The sequence below is a fragment of the Salmo trutta genome, chromosome 25, assembly GCF_901001165.1.
Source record: "Salmo trutta chromosome 25, fSalTru1.1, whole genome shotgun sequence".
In the NCBI taxonomy this organism is placed as follows: domain Eukaryota; kingdom Metazoa; phylum Chordata; class Actinopteri; order Salmoniformes; family Salmonidae; genus Salmo; species Salmo trutta.
In genome coordinates, this window is record NC_042981.1 from 17,538,364 (window position 1) to 17,556,987 (window position 18,624).

Sequence of the window (18,624 nt, forward strand, 5' to 3'; positions counted from 1 at the left end):
AAAATCATGACGTCAGTGATCTTCATTTCGTAAAGTCGGAGCTCTAGCATGCAACAATTTCAAAGATTTTGCTGAGTTGAGGTTCATATAAGGAAATCAGTCAATTGAAATTAATTAATTAGGCCCCAATCTATGGATTTCACATGACTGGTTAGGGGCGCAGCCATGGGTGGGCCTGATAGGGCATAGGTCCACCCACTTCGGGGAGCCAGGCCGAGCCAATCAGATTCGTTTTTTCTCCCACAAAATGGCTTTATTAGACAGAAATCCTCCTCAACTCACTAACAGGTTTTTAAACACATTTGTGCACAACATGTATTTGAGAAATAAGCTTTTTGTGCATATGGAACATTTCTGGGATCTTTTATTTCAGCTCATGAAACATGGGTCCAACACTTTACATGTTGCATTTATATTTTTGTTCAGTGTATTTTTCCCAGTCGGAGCTTGTTTCTTTTCACCCAGTTCCCAGTTGTCTTGGGAAGTCAGAAATTTCCGAGCTCAGAGTTGTTTTGAACGGCATCATGTACATGGGCTTTGCTATCACACATTTTGATGGAGACTAGCCCCTACTTTACGCTTAGATCCTTGTAAATAGGAAATCAAATCTACATCACTGGTCTGCTTGATTCAATTAGGATTCTCAGATCTTCACTAGGATAGATGGCAAAGTGATAGGGTCTACTGAAATGCACTTATCTCATGCATTTTGAATACTGATGTTGGGGGGAAATCGACCATCGCAAGAATATTTCAGAGTAAATGCAAATGTTTAATTAAGCATGAGTAAAATGCTTGAGAATGAAGTTACTAAACATAGAAAATACATACAAAGCCAAAACAAATAAGACATGCAACCTGAACAGTACATAACAAACAGAACAATCACAAAAATAGAAAATGTAACATATAATTGACAGAACTTTACAGAAAACATTGATACACACACACACACACACTTCAGTATGTACAACATAAAATATATCAAAGAGAATCCCAAAAGAGGAAGAAACAAACATTTCATACCAAACATATTACCATTCAAACAAAGAAATGACCATTTAAACAATTGTAGCACCTAAAGTAATGCTCTAACAATTCAATTAGTGTAAAATAGTTTCTAAAAGTCAACAGCTAAAGCCTATAATACCAAAAGCATTATCTCTGTCGTGGTGGAAATACCCTACCCAAACCTGAAACTCTATGAGGTGAGAAAATATCAACTGAAGTACAGAATCCAAATGAAACGTCCTACAAGTTAATTGACAGTCTATTAAAGTTGTGCTTATCTTGATCAATATTGTCTTTCTGTGATCAAATGCTCTGCAAGACTGTGAGTTGGCACACTGCATACTCCATGTGCTTCTTGAAGGCCTGGTAGGAAGGTACCACCGGCAGCAGGAGGCGGTTGGAGCTGGGCTGGCTCACAGGGAAGGCCCCGGCCGAGTCCAGTGGATGGAGGAAGGATAAGGTAGGACTGGGGCTGAACCCGACAGCTGGTACCACATCAGCTGAGGTGGCAAAGATGAGCACGTCCTCTAGCGATGTTGCACATCTGCCAACTGAAACCAGAGAACAGAGACTAGTGATGATGGGTAATATATGGAGACAGACGGGGACATTCATGTGATTGTGTTAGTTCTACTGAGAATCATTGTAATAGTAGTGTACACTGTCTGAACGGCCTTCAAGTGTCTGTACTGCTTATTCTTCTTGGCTTGATATGTACACTACCGTTCAAAAATGTGGGGTCACTTAGAAATGTCTTTGTTGTTGAAAAAAAAAAAAAGTGTTGTACATTAAAATGACATCAAATTGATCAGAAATACAGTGTAGACACTGTTAATGTTGTAAATGACTATTGTAGCTGGAAACGGCAGATTTTTTATGGAATATCTACATAGGCGTACAGAGGTCCATTATCAGCAACCATCACTCCTGTGTTCCAATGGCACGTTGTGTTAGCTAATCCAAGTTAATAATTTTGAAAGGCTAATTGATCATTAGAAAAACATTTAGCAATTATGTTAATAACAGCTGAAAACTGTTGTTCTGCTTACAGAAACAATAAAACTGTCCTTCTTTAGACTAGTTGAGTATCTGGAGCATCAGCATTTGTGGGTTCGATTACAGGCTCAAAATGGCCTGAAACAAAGTCCTTTCTTCTGAAACTTGTCAGTCTATTCTTGTTCTGAGAAATGAAGGCTATTGCATGTGAGAAATTGGCAAGACACTGAAAATCTCGTACAACGAGAGAGTTTGAGAAACAGACGCCTCACAAGTCCTCAACTGGCAGTTTCATTAAATAGTACCCGCAAAACACCAGTCTCAACGTCAACAGGGAAGAGGCGACTCCGGGATGCTGGCCTTCTAGGCAGAGTTCCTCTGTCCAGTGTCTGTGTTCTTTTGCCCGTCTTAATCTTTTCTTTTTGTTGGCCAGTCTGATATATGGCTTTTTCTTTGCAACTCTGCCTAGAAGGCCAGCATCGTTGAGACTGGTGTTTTGCGGGTACTATTTAATGAAGCTGCCAGTTGAGGACTTGTGAGGCGTCTGTTTCTCAAACTCGACACTCTAATGTACTTGTCCTCTTGCTCAGTTGTGCACCGGGGCCTCCCACTCCTCTTTCTATTCTGGTTAGAGCCAGTTTGTGCTGTTCTGTGAAGGGAGTAATACACAGCGTTGTACGAGATCTTCAGTTTCTTGGCAATTTCTCGCATGGAATAGTCTTCATTTCTCACAACAAGAATAGACTGACGAGTTTCAGAAGAAAGTTCTTTGTTTCAGGCCATTTTGAGCCTGTAATCAAACCCACAAATGCTGATGCTCCAGATACTCAAGTAGTCTAAAGAAGGCCAGTTGTATTGCTTCTTTAATCAGAACAACAGTTTTCAGCTGTGCTAACATAATTACACAAGGGTTTTCTTATGATCAATTAGCCTTTTAAAATGATAAACTTGGATTAGCTAACACAACGTGCCATTGGAACACAGGAGTGATGGTTGCTGATAATGGGCCGCTGTACACCTATGTAGATATTCCATAAAAAAATCTGCCGTTTCCAGCAACACATTTACATTTACGTCATTTAGCAGACGCTCTTATCCAGAGCGACTTACAAATTGGCTACAATAGTAATTTACAACATTAACTATGTCTACACTGTATTTCTGATCAATTTGATGTTATTTTAATGGACATTTTTTTTGCTTTTCTTTAAAAAACAAGGACATTTCTAAGTAACCCCAAACTTTTGAACAGTAGTGTATATCTTCAATTATCAAATAAATATTTCAATCAATGAGTCATTAGAGGTCAAATACCTTCACACTCCAATAGGTAGTGTTTCCAGAAGGTGACCACAGCCGTCTCCTTCCCTGCGGTCTCTTCCTGGTCTGAGAACTGAACAGTGAAGAGAGCTGCCATGGTGTCAGCAGTCAGCTTGTCATGAGAAGAACAGAACAGACCAACAAAGGCTCCTGGAAACATCTGGACCTGGTCAAACACACCAAGGGTTTTCAGACCCTCACAGAACCTACAAATACAAAGTTCAACAAAATATATTTAACAGAAACCAGGCTTACAATGTCTCAAACATAGTTACAGTAGAATACTAGTGACAGTTTAAAATATGTTTGAGCAATGATAGAAAATGTTGAATGTGAAACAGATTCAAAAAGGTACTATTTTTCTAAAGGAAATACCCATAGACATACAAACCTTTGGACGGGTAACTGCATTCTTGTTATTAGGTGGAAGCTTACAATGTCTTTAACGAGTGTATCTTTGTCTGAAAGGCTCTCAACTGGTCTCGTGCACCCAGCCACTTCCAGGTATTCTGAAGCTGACTCCATTGCCTCTCTCAATTCCTCCAAGGACTTGGATTCCTGAATCTGAACCAAAAGAGATGGCGAATGAGTTAAAGGATTGGTTAACAATTTTTGAACCAAATCTTTATTTTTGATGTAAATGGCATGCTATAGGGTCCAGACCCTTTTTAGAAATTTCACTTGGTTTTGAGAAACTATCCCCACTTGTAATAGACTTCCTCATTGCTCGTTCTGCATTATGGGGTTACGGAAAAACATGAACAAGCCTCCAAAAACACCCAAATATGTCCTTTTAGTAACAGCAAAGCTCTCACTATAGTGATACGGGTCTTTAGATGTTGTACACATGAAATTGGGTAATTCGGAATTTATTAGCAACGTTGTGTTCCATTTTGTTTGACTTGAGCGTTCTCCCCTTACTAGCTGTTCTGCGCGGGCTACACAGAGAAGAACCTTTCCAAAAGGAAGTATTTGGGTGTTTTTGGAGCCCTTGTTCATTTTTTCCCATAGCCCCCATATTGCAGAACGAGCAATGAGGAAGTATATTAGGTGTGGGAACAGTTTCTCAAAAACAAGTGAAATCGCAAAAAAGTGCCAGGACACTTCAACAACACGCCATTTCCATCATAAATAGAGATTTGGTTCATAAACTGTGAACCAATCCTTTAAAGCCTTTGTAACATTAGAAGGTCCAAATAAATCAATCTATTCAGCATCTAAGAGAGTAAAGAGACATGTTAAAATATGTACCTTCTTGACTTTGTCTGTGAACCCAGTGTTGCCCATGTCTTCCACAGTGAGAGGTGTATCCCTGGGGAAGTTGAATAGACACAGGTACAGAGCCCTGGAGAAGAAGCTCAGAGGAGGTCCCCCGTGGACCAGACTCAGGGACAGAAGACACCCCACGTCAAAGTAGACGTCCTCCCTCAGAGCTAAGGAAACAGGACATAGAAATGAGACAACATAGAGAAAGAAGCCAGTGCTTGACTTGGGCAGGAGCTCACCAGAGCTGAGTACCAGCACCTCAAATATTCTACTGCTTGAGCTCCTGTTCCTCTTATAGAATATTAGCTCAAAGTATTGTGGAGTTCCTGCACCTAAATATAAACAGCACCCAAAATGAGTACCGGCACCTATTTCAGTCCAAGTCAAGCACTGAGAGAAGCTGAGAACAGATCGAAACCATATCCCCAGTATTTGAAAACAAAATACAGTTGAAGTCGGAAGTTAACATACACTTAGGTTGGAGTCATTAAAACTCGTTTTTCAACCACTCCACAAATTTCTTGTTAACAAACTATAGTTTTGGCAAGTCGGTTAGGACATCTACTTTGTGCATGACACAAGTAATTTTTCCAACAATTGTTTACAGACAGATTATTTCACTTATAATTCACTGTATCACAATTCCAGTGGGTCAGAAGTTTACATACACTAAGTTGACTGTGCCTTTACACAGCTTGGAAAAATCCAGAAAATTATGTCATGGCGTTAGAAGCTTCTGATAGGCTAATTGACATCATTTGAGTCAATTGGAGGTGTACTTGTGGATGTATTTCAAGGCCTAGCTTCAAACAGAGTGCCTCTTTGCTTGACATCATGAGAAAATCAAAAGAAATCAGCCATCATGTTGTGGGGGTGCTTTGCTGCAGGAGGGACTGGTGCTCTTCACAAAATAGATGGCATCATGAGGGAGGAAAATTATGTGGATATATTGAAGCAACATCTCAAGACATCAGTCAGGAAGTTAAAGCTTGGTCGCAAATGGGTCTTCCAAATGGACATTGACCCCAAGCATACTTCCAAAGTTGTGGCAAAAATGGCTTAAGGACAATAAAGTCAAGATATTGGAGTGGCCATCACAAAGCCCTGACCTCAATCCTATAGAAAATGTGTGGGCAGAACTGAAAAAGCTTGTGTGAGCAAGGAGGCTTACAAACCTGACTCAGTTACACCAGCTCTGTCAGGAGGAATGGGCCAAAATTCACCCAACTTATTGTGGGAAGCTTGTGGAAGGCTACCCGAAAAGTTTGACCCAAGTTAAACAATTTATAGGCAATGCTACCAAATACTAATTGAGTGTATGTAAACTTCTGACCCACTGGGGTCACTGACCCACTGGGGTCTCTAATTCTCTCTTTCTTTCTTTCTCTCGGAGGACCTGAGCCCTAGGACCATGCCTCGGGACTACCTGGCATGATGACTCCTTGCTGTCCCCAGTCCACCTGGCCATGCTGCTGCTCCAGTTTCAACTGTTCTGCCTGCGGCTACGGAACCCTGACCTGTTCACCGGACATGCTTGTTGCACCCTCGACAACTACAATGATTATTATTATTTGACCATGCTGGTCATTTATGAACATTTTAACATCTTGACCATGTTCTGTTATAATATCCACCCGGCACAGCCAGAAGAGGACTGGCCACCCCTCATAGCCTGGTTCCTCTCTAGGTTTCTTCCTAGGTTTTTGGCCTTTCTAGGGAGTTTTTCCTAGGGAGTTTTTCCTAGCCACCGTGCCTCTTTCACATGCATTGCTTGCTGTTTGGGGTTTTAGGCTGGGTTTCTGTACAGCACTTTGAGATTTCAGCTGATATACGAAGGGCTATATAAATAAATTTGATTTGATTTGACTGGGAATGTGATGAAATAAATAAAAGCTGAAATAAATCATTATCTCTACTATTATTCTGACATTTCACATTCTTAAAATATAGTGGTGATCCTAACTGACCTAAGACGGGGAATTTTTACTTGGATTAAATGTCAGGAATTGTGAAAAACGGAATTTAAATGTATTTGGCTAAGATGTATGTGAACTTCCAACTTCAACTGTAACTCCCAAATGTAACTATGAATGTGAGTTCATGACCCAAAACTTCTAGCAACAAGCAAGTGATGGTGCTAGCGTGAGTTTATGATCGAGAGCTGGAGAGTGTTTTGTACAGGGGGGGGGGGGTATTGACCTACCTCGTGCATCGAGGGTCAGGGTCTTGGCACCATCCGGACCTTCAAAGACAGTGTTCTGGAGCTGCTGCACCAGGAGCCTGAGGAAGTGCCGGGTGTTGCCAGGGCAGGTGTCTGGGCTGGAACTATGCTTGCTGCTTGTGAACCTCACCGCAAGAGCATGGGACGGGTTGAAGTCACTCCTCTTCACTAGCTCCATGGCAGCCTCCAGGACCTTGTTTCCATTCACCACCACTGGCATGGATAGTTGGTGCTGTGATGTCTGACTGGCAAGCTTCTGTAGGATCTCTCTAGCAGAGCCTCCCAACGAAAATGGCCTGCCAATCATTAAATAATCTATGTTTATCTCCAATGTGTTCTTAGCACAACAAATAAGGTAAGACCAAAAAACAATTCCCCTAGAAAACATTTGGACTTGGTCTATGACGGCAAGTACAAAAAATAAGAAGTCTTTTTTCAAATGTATTTGATAGTTTTTATTGATAGATACAGTGGATAAGTTATTGAGATGGGGAGAGAGGGGACTTGGAATGGAAAGCGGTGCAGGCGGGGTTTGAAGCCGTGCCAGTCGGGGTTTGAAGCCGTGCCAGTCGGGGTTTGAAGCCGTGCCAGTCGGGGTTTGAAGCCGTGCCAGTCGGGGTTTGAAGCCGTGCCAGGCGGGGTTTGAAGCCGTGCCAGGCGGGGTTTGAAGCCGTGCCAGTCGGGGTTTGAAGCCGTGCCAGTCGGGGTTTGAAGCCTTGCCAGTCAGGGTTTGAAGCCGTGCCAGTCGGGGTTTGAAGCCGTGCCAGTCTGGGTTTGAAGCCGTGCCAGTCGGGGTTTGAAGCCGTGCCAGGCGGGGTTTGAAGCCGTGCCAGGCGGGGTTTGAAGCCGTGCCAGTCAGGGTTTGAAGCCGTGCCAGGCAGGGTTTGAAGCCGTGCCAGGCAGCTGTGCCAGGCAGGGTTTGAAGCCGTGCCAGGCAGCCGTGCCAGGCAGGGTTTGAAGCCGTGCCAGTCAGGGTTTGAAGCCGTGCCAGGCAGGGTTTGAAGCCGTGCCAGGCAGCCGTGCCAGTCAGGGTTTGAAGCCTTGCCAGTCAGGGTTTGAAGCCGTGCCAGTCAGGGTTTGAAGCCTTGCCAGTCAGGGTTTGAAGCCGTGCCAGTCGGGGTTTGAAGCCGTGCCAGTCGGGGTTTGAAGCCGTGCCAGTCGGGGTTTGAAGCCGTGCCAGTCGGGGTTTGAAGCCGTGCCAGTCAGGGTTTGAAGCCGTGCCAGTCAGGTTTTGAAGCCATGCCTCCAGGTGCAATGTGTGGTCACTATCAATAGACCGGCCGAAAGGCGCCAAGGATTTTTGTGTGAAAAAATGCTAAACAATAATGTACTGTACCTTTTACAGACTATGGGTGATTGGCGAGGGGTCAGTGTGAGAGTCCTTTTAGAAGACCTGCTTCTTCTCTGCCCACCGGGCTGTGGAGAGTCAGTGTGTCTGCGGAGTGAAGCTAAACAAGAAATAACAATGATTATCAGAGAGAGAAAAGACTTCATAAAGACAATAAAAGCAGTTCTTCATTCCAGTCATAGCTGGTCTGGTCATAACGTCACTGTCCAGTTAGACCAAAACAGACACAGTACGGCAAATAACCTACCTGTCCCATCCACAGCTCCTGCACAGTCCTCACAAGCCCAGTTTGTCTCGTCAAGTTTCAGGGAACCACATTTTCGATGGGTGCCACTAGAGCCACAGAGGGCACAGCGCAGTACTTGAAACCATCTGAAAACCAAAAAGACACATGAGTGAGACTCAAATTCGTTTTAGCGATAAACACATTTTGGTCAGTCAACCATTTCAGCCACACACACACACTACATTAGAGCTTACCCAGTGCGTGAAGAATATGTCCGGCCACTGTGGGAGAGACATTTTTTGGCATCACAGTGCTGGTACACCTGCAGTAACTCTCCATAGGCATTTTCTTCCAGCTCCCAGGCTGCATCTCTATGGCACACATATACAGAATACTTTAGTTAAAACTCATAACGCCACAACACTAATGCAACAGTACTTTATTTGTCCAACTGTTACATCAGAAATTCGTCTTCTGCTGTGCTGTGTCAACCACGTCCCACACAACACACAATCAGAGACCCTGGACCATACATACCGTAGACCATACATACAGTAGAGCCTGGACCATACATACCGTACAGTAGAGCCTGGACCATAAATACAGTAGAGCCTGGACCATACATACAGTAGACCATAAATACAGTAGAGCCTGGACCATACATACAGTAGACCATACATACAGTAGAGGCTGGACCATACATACCGTACAGTAGAGCCTGGACCATACATACAGTAGAGCCTGGACCACACATACAGTATACCATACATACAGTAGACCATACATACAGTAGAGCCTGGACCATACATACAGTACAGTAGAGCCTGGACCATACATACAGTAGAGCCTGGACCATACATACCGTACAGTAGAGCCTGGACCATACATACAGTAGAGCCTGGACCATACATACAGTAGAGCCTGGACCATACATACCGTACAGTAGAGCCTGGACCACACATACAGTAGACCATACATACAGTAGACCATACATACAGTAGAGCCTGGACCATACATACAGTAGACCATACATACAATAGAGCCTGGACCATACATACCGTACAGTAGAGCCTGGACCATAAATACAGTACAGTAGAGCCTGGACCATAAATACAGTACAGTAGAGCCTGGACCATAAATACAGTACAGTAAAGCCTAGACCATACATACAGTAGACCATACATACAGTAGACCATACATACAGTAGAGCCTGGACCATACATACAGTAGACCATACATACAGTAGACCATACATACAGTAGAGCCTGGACCATACATACAGTAGAGCCTGGACCATACATACAGTAGACCATACATACAGTAGAGCCTGTACCATACATACAGTAGACCATACATACAATAGAGCCTGGACCATACATACCGTACAGTAGAGCCTGGACCATAAATACAGTACAGTAGAGCCTGGACCATAAATACAGTACAGTAGAGCCTGGACCATAAATACAGTACAGTAAAGCCTAGACCATACATACAGTAGACCATACATACAGTAGACCATACATACAGTAGAGCCTGGACCATACATACAGTAGAGCCTGGACCATACATACAGTAGACCATACATACAGTAGACCATACATACAGTAGAGCCTGGACCATACATACAGTAGACCATACATACAATAGAGCCTGGACCATACATACAGTAGACCATACATACAGTAGACCATACATACAGTAGAGCCTGGACCATACATACAGTAGACCATACATACAGTAGACCCTGGACCATACATACAGTAGACCATACATACAGTAGACCCTGGACCATACATACAGTAGACCATACATACAGTAGAGCCTGGACCATACATACCGTACAGTAGAGCCTGGACCACACATACAGTAGAGCCTGGACCATACATACAGTAGAGCCTGGACCATACATATCGTACAGTAGAGCCTGGACCATACATACCGTACAGTAGAGCCTGGACCATACATACCGTACAGTAGAGCCTGGACCATACATACAGTAGAGCCTGGACCATACATACAGTAGAGCCTGGACCATACATACAGTAGAGCCTGGACCATACATACTATACAGTAGAGCGTGGACCATACATACAGTAGAGCCTGGACCAGACATACAGTAGAGCCTGGACCATACATACCGTACAGTAGAGCCTGGACCATAAATACAGTACAGTAGAGCCTGGACCATAAATACAGTAGACCATACATACAGTAGACCATACATACAGTAGAGCCTGGACCAGACATACAGTAGAGCCTGGACCATACATACCGTACAGTAGAGCCTGGACCATAAATACAGTACAGTAGAGCCTAGACCATACATACAGTAGACCATACATACAGTAGACCATACATACAGTAGAGCCTGGACCATACATACAGTAGACCATACATACAATAGAGCCTGGACCATACATACCGTACAGTAGAGCCTGGACCATAAATACAGTACAGTAGAGCCTGGACCATAAATACAGTACAGTAGAGCCTAGACCATACATACAGTAGACCATACATACAGTAGACCATACATACAGTAGAGCCTGGACCATACATACAGTAGACCATACATACAGTAGACCATACATACAGTAGAGCCTGGACCATACATACAGTAGAGCCTGGACCATACATACAGTAGACCATACATACAGTAGACCATACATACTGTAGAGCCTGGACCATACATACAGTAGACCATACATACAATAGAGCCTGGACCATACATACAGTAGACCATACATACAGTAGACCATACATACAGTAGAGCCTGGACCATACATACAGTAGACCATACATACAGTAGAGCCTGGACCATTCATACCGTACAGTAAAGCCTGGACCATAAATACAGTACAGTAGAGCCTGGACCATACATACAGTAGAGCCTGGACCATACATACAGTATACCATACATACAGTAGACCCTGGACCATACATACAGTAGACCATACATACAGTAGAGCCTGGACCATACATACAGTATACCATACATACAGTAGACCCTGGACCATACATACAGTAGACCATACATACAGTAGACCCTGGACTATACATACAGTAGACCATACATACAGTAGAGCCTGGACCATACATACAGTACAGTAGAGCCTGGACCACACATACAGTAGAGCCTGGACCATACATACAGTAGAGCCTGGACCATACATACCGTACAGTAGAGCCTGGACTATACATACCGTACAGTAGAGCCTGGACCATACATACAGTAGAGCCTAGACCATACATACAGTAGAGCCTGGACCATACATACAGTAGAGCCTGGACCATACATACAGTAGAGCCTGGACCATACAGTACAGTAGAGCCTGGACCATACATACAGTAGAGCCTGGACCATACATACAGTAGAGCCTGGACCATACATACTGTACAGTAGAGCGTGGACCATACATACAGTAGAGCCTGGACCATACATACCGTACAGTAGAGCCTGGACCAGACATACAGTAGAGCCTGGACCATACATACCGTACAGTAGAGCCTGGACCAGACATACAGTACAGTAGAGCCTGGACCAGACATACAGTACAGTAGAGCCTGGACCAGACATACAGTACAGATGACCTGACATACAGTAGATGACCTGGAGCCAGTGGGTTTGGTGACGAGTATGAAGCGAGGGCCAGCTAACGAGAGCATACAGGTCGCAGTGGTGGGTAGTATATGGGGATTTGGTGACAGATGACGGATGGCACTGTGATAGACTGCATCCAATTTGTTGAGTAGAGTGTTGGAGGCTATTTTGTAAATGACATCGCCGAAGTCGAGGATCGGTAGGATGGTCAGTTTTACGACGGTATGTTTGGCAGCATGAGTGAAGGATGCTTTGTTTTGCGAAATAGGAAGCCGATTCTCGATTTAATTTTGGATTGGAGATGTTTAATGTGAGTCTGGAAGGAGAGTTCACAGTCTAACCATACACCTAGGTATTTGTAGTTGTCCACATATTCTAAGTCAGAGCCGTCCAGAGTAGTGATGCTGGACGGGCGAGCAGGTTGTAGAGCATGCTTTTAGTTTTACTTGCATTTAAGAGCAGTTGGAGGCCACGGAAGGAGAGTTGTATGGCATTGAAGCTCATCTGGAGGTTAGTTAACACAGTGTCCAACGAAGGGCCAGAGGTATACAGAATGGTGTCGTCTGCGTAGAGGTGGATCAAAGAATCACAAGCAGCGAGAGCGTCATGATTGATGTATACAGAGAAGAGAGTCGACCCTGTGGCACCCCCATAGAGACTGCCAGAGGTCCGGATAACAGGCCCTCTGATTTGACATACTGAACTCTATCAGAGAAGTAGTTGGTGAACCAAGCGAGGCAATCATTTGAGAAACCAATGCGGTTGAGTCTGCCAATAAGAATGTTGTGATTGACAGAGTCGAAAGCCTTAGTCAGGTCGATGAATACGGCTGCACAGTAATGTCTCTTATCGATGGCGGTTATGATATCGTTTAGGACCTTGAGCGTGGCTGAGGTGCACCCATGACCAGCTCTGAAACCAGATTGCATAGCGGAGAAGGTACGGTGAGATTCGAAATGGTCGGTAATCTGTTTGTTAACTTGGCTTTCAAAGACCTTAGAAAGGCAGGGTAGAATAGATATAGGTCTGTAGCAGTTTGGGTCTAGAGTGTCACCCCCTTTGAAGAGGGGGATGACCATGGCAGCTATCCAATCTATGGGAATCTCAGAGGATACGAAAGAGAGGTTGAACATTCCAGGATACCCCGACCAGGTCGATTAGAAAGACCTGTTCGCTGAAGTGTTTTAGGGAGCGTTTGACAGTGATGAGGGGTGGTCGTTTGACCGCAGACCCCTTACGGATGCAGGCAATGAGGCAGTGATCGCTGAGATCTTGATTGAAAACTACAGGTGTATTTGGAGGGCGAGTTAGTTAGGATGATATCTATGAGGGTGCCCGTGTTTACGGATTTGGGGTTGTACCTGGTAGGTTCACAAATAATTTGTGTGAGATTGAGGGCATCAAGCTTAGATTGTAGGATGGCTGGGGTGTTAAGCATGTCCCAGTTTAGGTCACCTAGCAGCACGAGTTCAAAAGATAGATGGGGGCAATCAATTCACATATGGTGTCCAGGGCACAGCTGGGGGCAGAGGGTGGTCTACAGCGAGCGGCAACGGTGAGAGACTTGTTTCTGGAAAGGTGAATTTTTAGAAGTAGAAGCTCGAATTGTTTTGGTAATAACCTGGATAGTAAGAAAGAACTCTGCAGGCGATCTCTGCAGTAGATTGCAACACCGCCCCCTTTGGCAGTTCTGTCTTGGCGGAAAATGTTATAGTTAGGGATGGAAATTTCAGGGTTTTTGGTGGTTTTCCTAAGCCAGGATTCAGACATGGCTAAGACATCCGGGTTGGCAGAATGTGCTAAAGCAGTGAATAAAGCAAACTTAGGGAGTAGGCTTCTAATATTAACATGCATGAAACCAAGGCTTTTACGGTTACAGAAGTCAACAAATGAGAGCACCTGGGGAGTAGGAGTCGAGCTAGGCACTGCAGGTCCTGGATTAGCCTCTACATCACCAGAGGAACAGAGGAGAAGTAGGATAAGGGTAAGGCTAAAGGCTATACGAACTGGCCATCTAGCACGTTCGGAACAGAGAGTAAAAGGAGCAGATTTCTGGGCACGATAGCATAGATTCAAGACATAATGTACAGACAAAGGTATGGTAGGAAGAGAGTACATTGAAGGTAAATCTAGGCTTTGAGTGATGAAGAGAGAGATATAGTCTCTAGAGACGTTTAAACCAGGTGATGTCATCGCATATGTGGGAGGTGGAACAACATGGTTGGTTAAGGCATATTGAGCAGGGCTAGAGGCTCTACAGTGAAATAAGACAGTAATCACTAACTAGGACAGTAATGGACAAGGCATATTGATATTAGAGAGAGGCATGCGTAGCCAAGTGATCGTATGGGTCCAGTGAGTGGTTAGCTGGCTGGGGACACGGCAATTCAGACAGTTAGCAGGCCAGGGTAGCAAGCTAGCAGGTTAGCAGGCCGAGGCTAGCAAGCTAGCATAAGGGCCTTAGAGGGACGTCGCGATGGGGGAAAGTCTGTTTTTGCCTCTTCGTGCGGTGTAGTCGATAGACCAGTTGTGGAATTAGTAGGGTTCAAAGTAGCAGAGGGGTCAAGTCCAATTGGCAAAATGGGTCTAGTGGTCCAAGAAACTGGCCGATGGATCAGCTAACAGTCCAATATGCTCTAGATAGCTAGTAGGCCGCGGTTAGCTGAATGGGCCTTCAGGGGACGTCGTGCCTGAGGGGCCTGTTGGGATCCTCGGGCAGATTATGTCGGTATTCCAGTCGTGAAGGATCGGCGGGGTTCCGTGCCCCGTACCGGCAGTAAAAGGGGTCCGGATATTGTAGCCGAGGACTGGGTTTCAGGAGTAGCCCAGGAGCCCTAGCCGGGAGATGGGTCTAGCATGGGCTAGCTCCAGGCTAGTTTGTGCTAGCTCCGGGATGGAAATGTTAGCCAGGAGTAGTCAACCCGGGTTGCAGTTAGGTAGCTGCGATGATCCAGATGAAAAGGTTCAGAGTTTGCGGTAGGAATCCGGGGATATGGAGAGAAAAATAGGTCCGGTATGCTCTGGTTTGAAATGCGTTGTACAAACTGGCGAGAGCTTTCCAAGCTAAAGGTTAGCTGATGACCGCTAGCAGTGGTTAGTTGACTGATAGTTGATAGCTGGTAGCTAGTTAGCTAGCTAGCTTCAGTTGAGAGATTCCAGTTCGGAGGTAAACAGAAATACTTTAGAAAAAAAACAGATCCACACCACACTGGGTGAGGCGGGTTGCAGGAGAGTATTTAGAAGTTGAGGTTTAGGAAAATATTAAAAAGAATGCGAAGAAAAAGACATAAAAAGACATACATGGGACGAGACAAGACAAAGATGTCTTGCTACGCCATCTCGGATTTAGAGCCTGGACCATACATACAGTAGAGCCTGGACCATACATACAGTAGAGCTTGGACCATACATACAGCACAGTAGAGCCTGGACCATACATATAGTACAGTAGATCCTGGACCATACATACAGTAGAGCCTGGACCATACATACAGTACAGTAGAGCCTGGACCACACATACAATACAGTAGATCCTGGACCATACATACAGTAGAGCCTGGACCATACATACAGTAGAGCTTGGACCATACATACAGCACAGTAGAGCCTGGACCATACATACAGTACAGTAGAGCCTGGACCATACATACAATACAGTAGATCCTGGACCATACATACAGTAGAGCCTGGACCATACATACAGTAGAGCCTGGACCATACATACAGTAGAGCCTGGACCATACATACATACAGTAGAGCCTGGACCATACATACATACAGTAGAGCCTGGACCATACATACAGTAGAGCCTGGACCATACATACAGTAGAGCCTGGACCATACATACAGTAGAGCCTGGACCATACATACAGTAGAGCCTGGACCATACATACATACAGTAGAGCCTGGACCATACATACAGTAGAGCCTGGACCATACATACATACAGTAGAGCCTGGACCATACATACAGTAGAGCCTGGACCATACATACATACAGTAGAGCCTGGACCATACATACATACAGTAGAGCCTGGACCATACATACATACAGTAGAGCCTGGACCATACATATAGTAGACAATTAAAAAGGTATAGGGCAGAATGTTATATAAGGTAAATAATACCTCTCAGGTATGTGGACTCCCATCCGGAGCATCTCCTGCTGGAACATGTCCTTGTTGTTGCACAGAGTGCATCTGAAGAAGAACATGCCAGCACTATGAGCCTGGTTCTGAAGGAATACATAGGAAATAAATAAGAGAATGCATGCAGTAACTTACAAGCCTTCATAAACTCTTTATAAGGCCATCATAGATGCTTCACAAAGCCCATATATGCAAATGTAATGCCATATAGAGGGTGAAATAAGGGTTATGCACATTGTAGCACATTGCAAGGAACTGTTACAACACCTTTGATATAGTATGAAAAATAATTTATTCCCACATTCACCCAAGAGGGCCATTTCTAGTCTGGGATGTAGCTACCTGCACACAGTCTCTGTGAAACCAGCTGCCATGGCAGACAGGACACTTGAGAACAGAGTAGGAGAGGACAGGCTCTATGGGGTCCAGACACACTGAGCAGGACATAGGCTCACTGACACAAGCCGACACTGGCAAGGACTGGGTGGGACTGTGATCCTTACAGTAGGACCTGGGGGAATACAAGATGCACCATGGTATAAAGCATGGCTTGTTGTTAATGTTTCCGTGAGATAAGAGTACTTCAACCAACTAAAAGTAGAGGCGTAGCCAAAGACTCAATCATGGACACGTGGCTGCTTCGGTGATGTATTGTTGTCTCTATCTTCTTGCCCTTTGTGCTGTTGTCTGTGCCCAATAATGTGTGTACCATGTTTTGTGCTGCTACCACGTTGTGCTGCTGCCATGCTGTGTTGCTACCATGTTGTTGTCAAGTTGTGTTGCTACCATGTTGTTGTCATGTTGTGTTGCTACCATGCTTTGTTGTCATGTGTTGCTGCCATGCTGTGTTGTCGTCTTAGGTCTCTCTTTATGTAGTGTTGTGGTGTCTCTCTTATTGTGATGTGTGTTTTGTCCTATATTTTTATTCCTTTTTATATCCCAGCCCCCGTTGCCGCAGGAGGCCTTTTGTTAGACCGTCATTGTAAATAATATTTTTTTCTTAACTGACTTGCCTAGTTAAATAAAGATGAAATGAAAAACAAAAATAAAGTTCACAGGGAGAAAATAGGCACAGCTGTCATTTCATTCTGATGAAGGCCAATATGACTTTACTGTTTTTGAATGAGTTCTATATTTCTAATCTCTAAAACAAGAGCTGAGCCTAATTAGCTCCTGTTAGTACGTTTGCCATGGCTGCTGTTTATTATGTTTAAAATCTCTAGACACAACACATACTAGAGCTGGGCAATATGGATAAAAAGTCATATCCTAATAAATTGAACTATTTTAGTAGATAAAAATAACTTTCCATTAGTGGCAGGGCTCTAGATGGGTTTTTTCAGTGCTGAGTTCGACACCTGCGATGGGAGCCTACTATTCAAACAGAAAGCTATTTCATCTAACATATCCAGGGAATGCATGATTGATATTTTGATATGCAGCCTGTCAAAATAGGATCCAGAATGATCAGATTTATGTTAGGCTCTTCAGAGAATTTGCCGACATCTCTGTGTATATTGGCCTATAGACTATATTATTCACCAACTGAGGAAATGGCAACTCAAAGACAGCTAGATTGCTAACTCTAAATATGATATTGTTGCTAGATAGATTAATCAATTAGCCTACATGGCTATCAGTAAATCAGTAAACTTTCCAGCACTATTCCTAGGCTATTGATGTAGGCCTATTCACTGCAAACGGCTCGCTCAGCTCCGCGGTCGCATCAAAACCATACTACGGCCTATTCTGGTTGTAAAGTGGTGTCGTCATGAAGTCAATATTAAGAGCTGAGAAATAGAGTATATAGTCTCAGAAAGCTGTGACTCTTCTCTCTGTTACTAGAACAACAGTAGTTGCTTTGAAAACTGCATTTTCAAAGCAAGATCATATGCTTGTGCTTCTCAGAATGCATCTCTCTCTCCTCAGGAGCGCACGGTGCAGAAAGGGAGTGAGAGTCAGCAGCCGACAGCGAAACCGGGACAGGTACACACTTTCATAGCAGGAATCAACATAATGCATAGGCTATTACTGTTGACCAAATAATGGTTTTAGAACAATCTACAATAATGTTGTGTAGCAAAATTACCGACATATGCAAAATGCTTCGTTAAGAGGAAGGCAATGTCGGTGTTGATAATTTTCGGATTATGTCCCAGCTCTTATACATACTGGTGATATATAATCATTGTCACTTACGGAAATAAATCTGTGAATTGAAAGATGAATTGGTGTTGTTTGCCACATGGAAAATGGACCTTTTTCTGGCAACTTTTGATGTAGCACCCAACTGAAGCACCATTCTTCTTGCAGACTGCACATTTCTAAACACAGGGTACACAGAAAGCAAAAAAGTACATTTAGGACACGATAATGTTTTTGAACAAGAATCCAAGCAACCAGAAACGATTGAAGGCAACATCTAAAATATGTACTGTATGCGTTTTGTGATAAAAGTGCTGCTTAGGTTTGGAGTGGACAAAGACTC

General features: G+C 44.0%; 1 protein-coding gene across 4 annotated transcripts in view; it reads right to left on the bottom strand.

Moving 5' to 3' along the window:
• Positions 1-755: 755 nt before the first annotated feature.
• The window catches only part of LOC115162098 (G2/M phase-specific E3 ubiquitin-protein ligase), a 29,963-nt gene continuing 12,094 nt past the window's right edge, over positions 756-18,624 (bottom strand). For all 4 annotated transcript variants that reach the window (XM_029713062.1, XM_029713061.1, XM_029713064.1 and 1 more), the window contains exons 5-15: positions 18,336-18,460; positions 16,479-16,647; positions 16,116-16,222; positions 8,643-8,759; positions 8,410-8,534; positions 8,151-8,262; positions 6,797-7,110; positions 4,579-4,760; positions 3,719-3,891; positions 3,322-3,533; positions 756-1,562 (exon numbers count right to left, since the gene is read on the bottom strand). In XM_029713062.1, the coding sequence (XP_029568922.1) occupies positions 1,315-1,562; positions 3,322-3,533; positions 3,719-3,891; positions 4,579-4,760; positions 6,797-7,110; positions 8,151-8,262; positions 8,410-8,534; positions 8,643-8,759; positions 16,116-16,222; positions 16,479-16,647; positions 18,336-18,460 (1,884 nt within the window). In that variant the 3' untranslated portion in view covers positions 756-1,314. The remainder of the gene's footprint in view (positions 1,563-3,321; positions 3,534-3,718; positions 3,892-4,578; positions 4,761-6,796; positions 7,111-8,150; positions 8,263-8,409; positions 8,535-8,642; positions 8,760-16,115; positions 16,223-16,478; positions 16,648-18,335; positions 18,461-18,624) is intronic.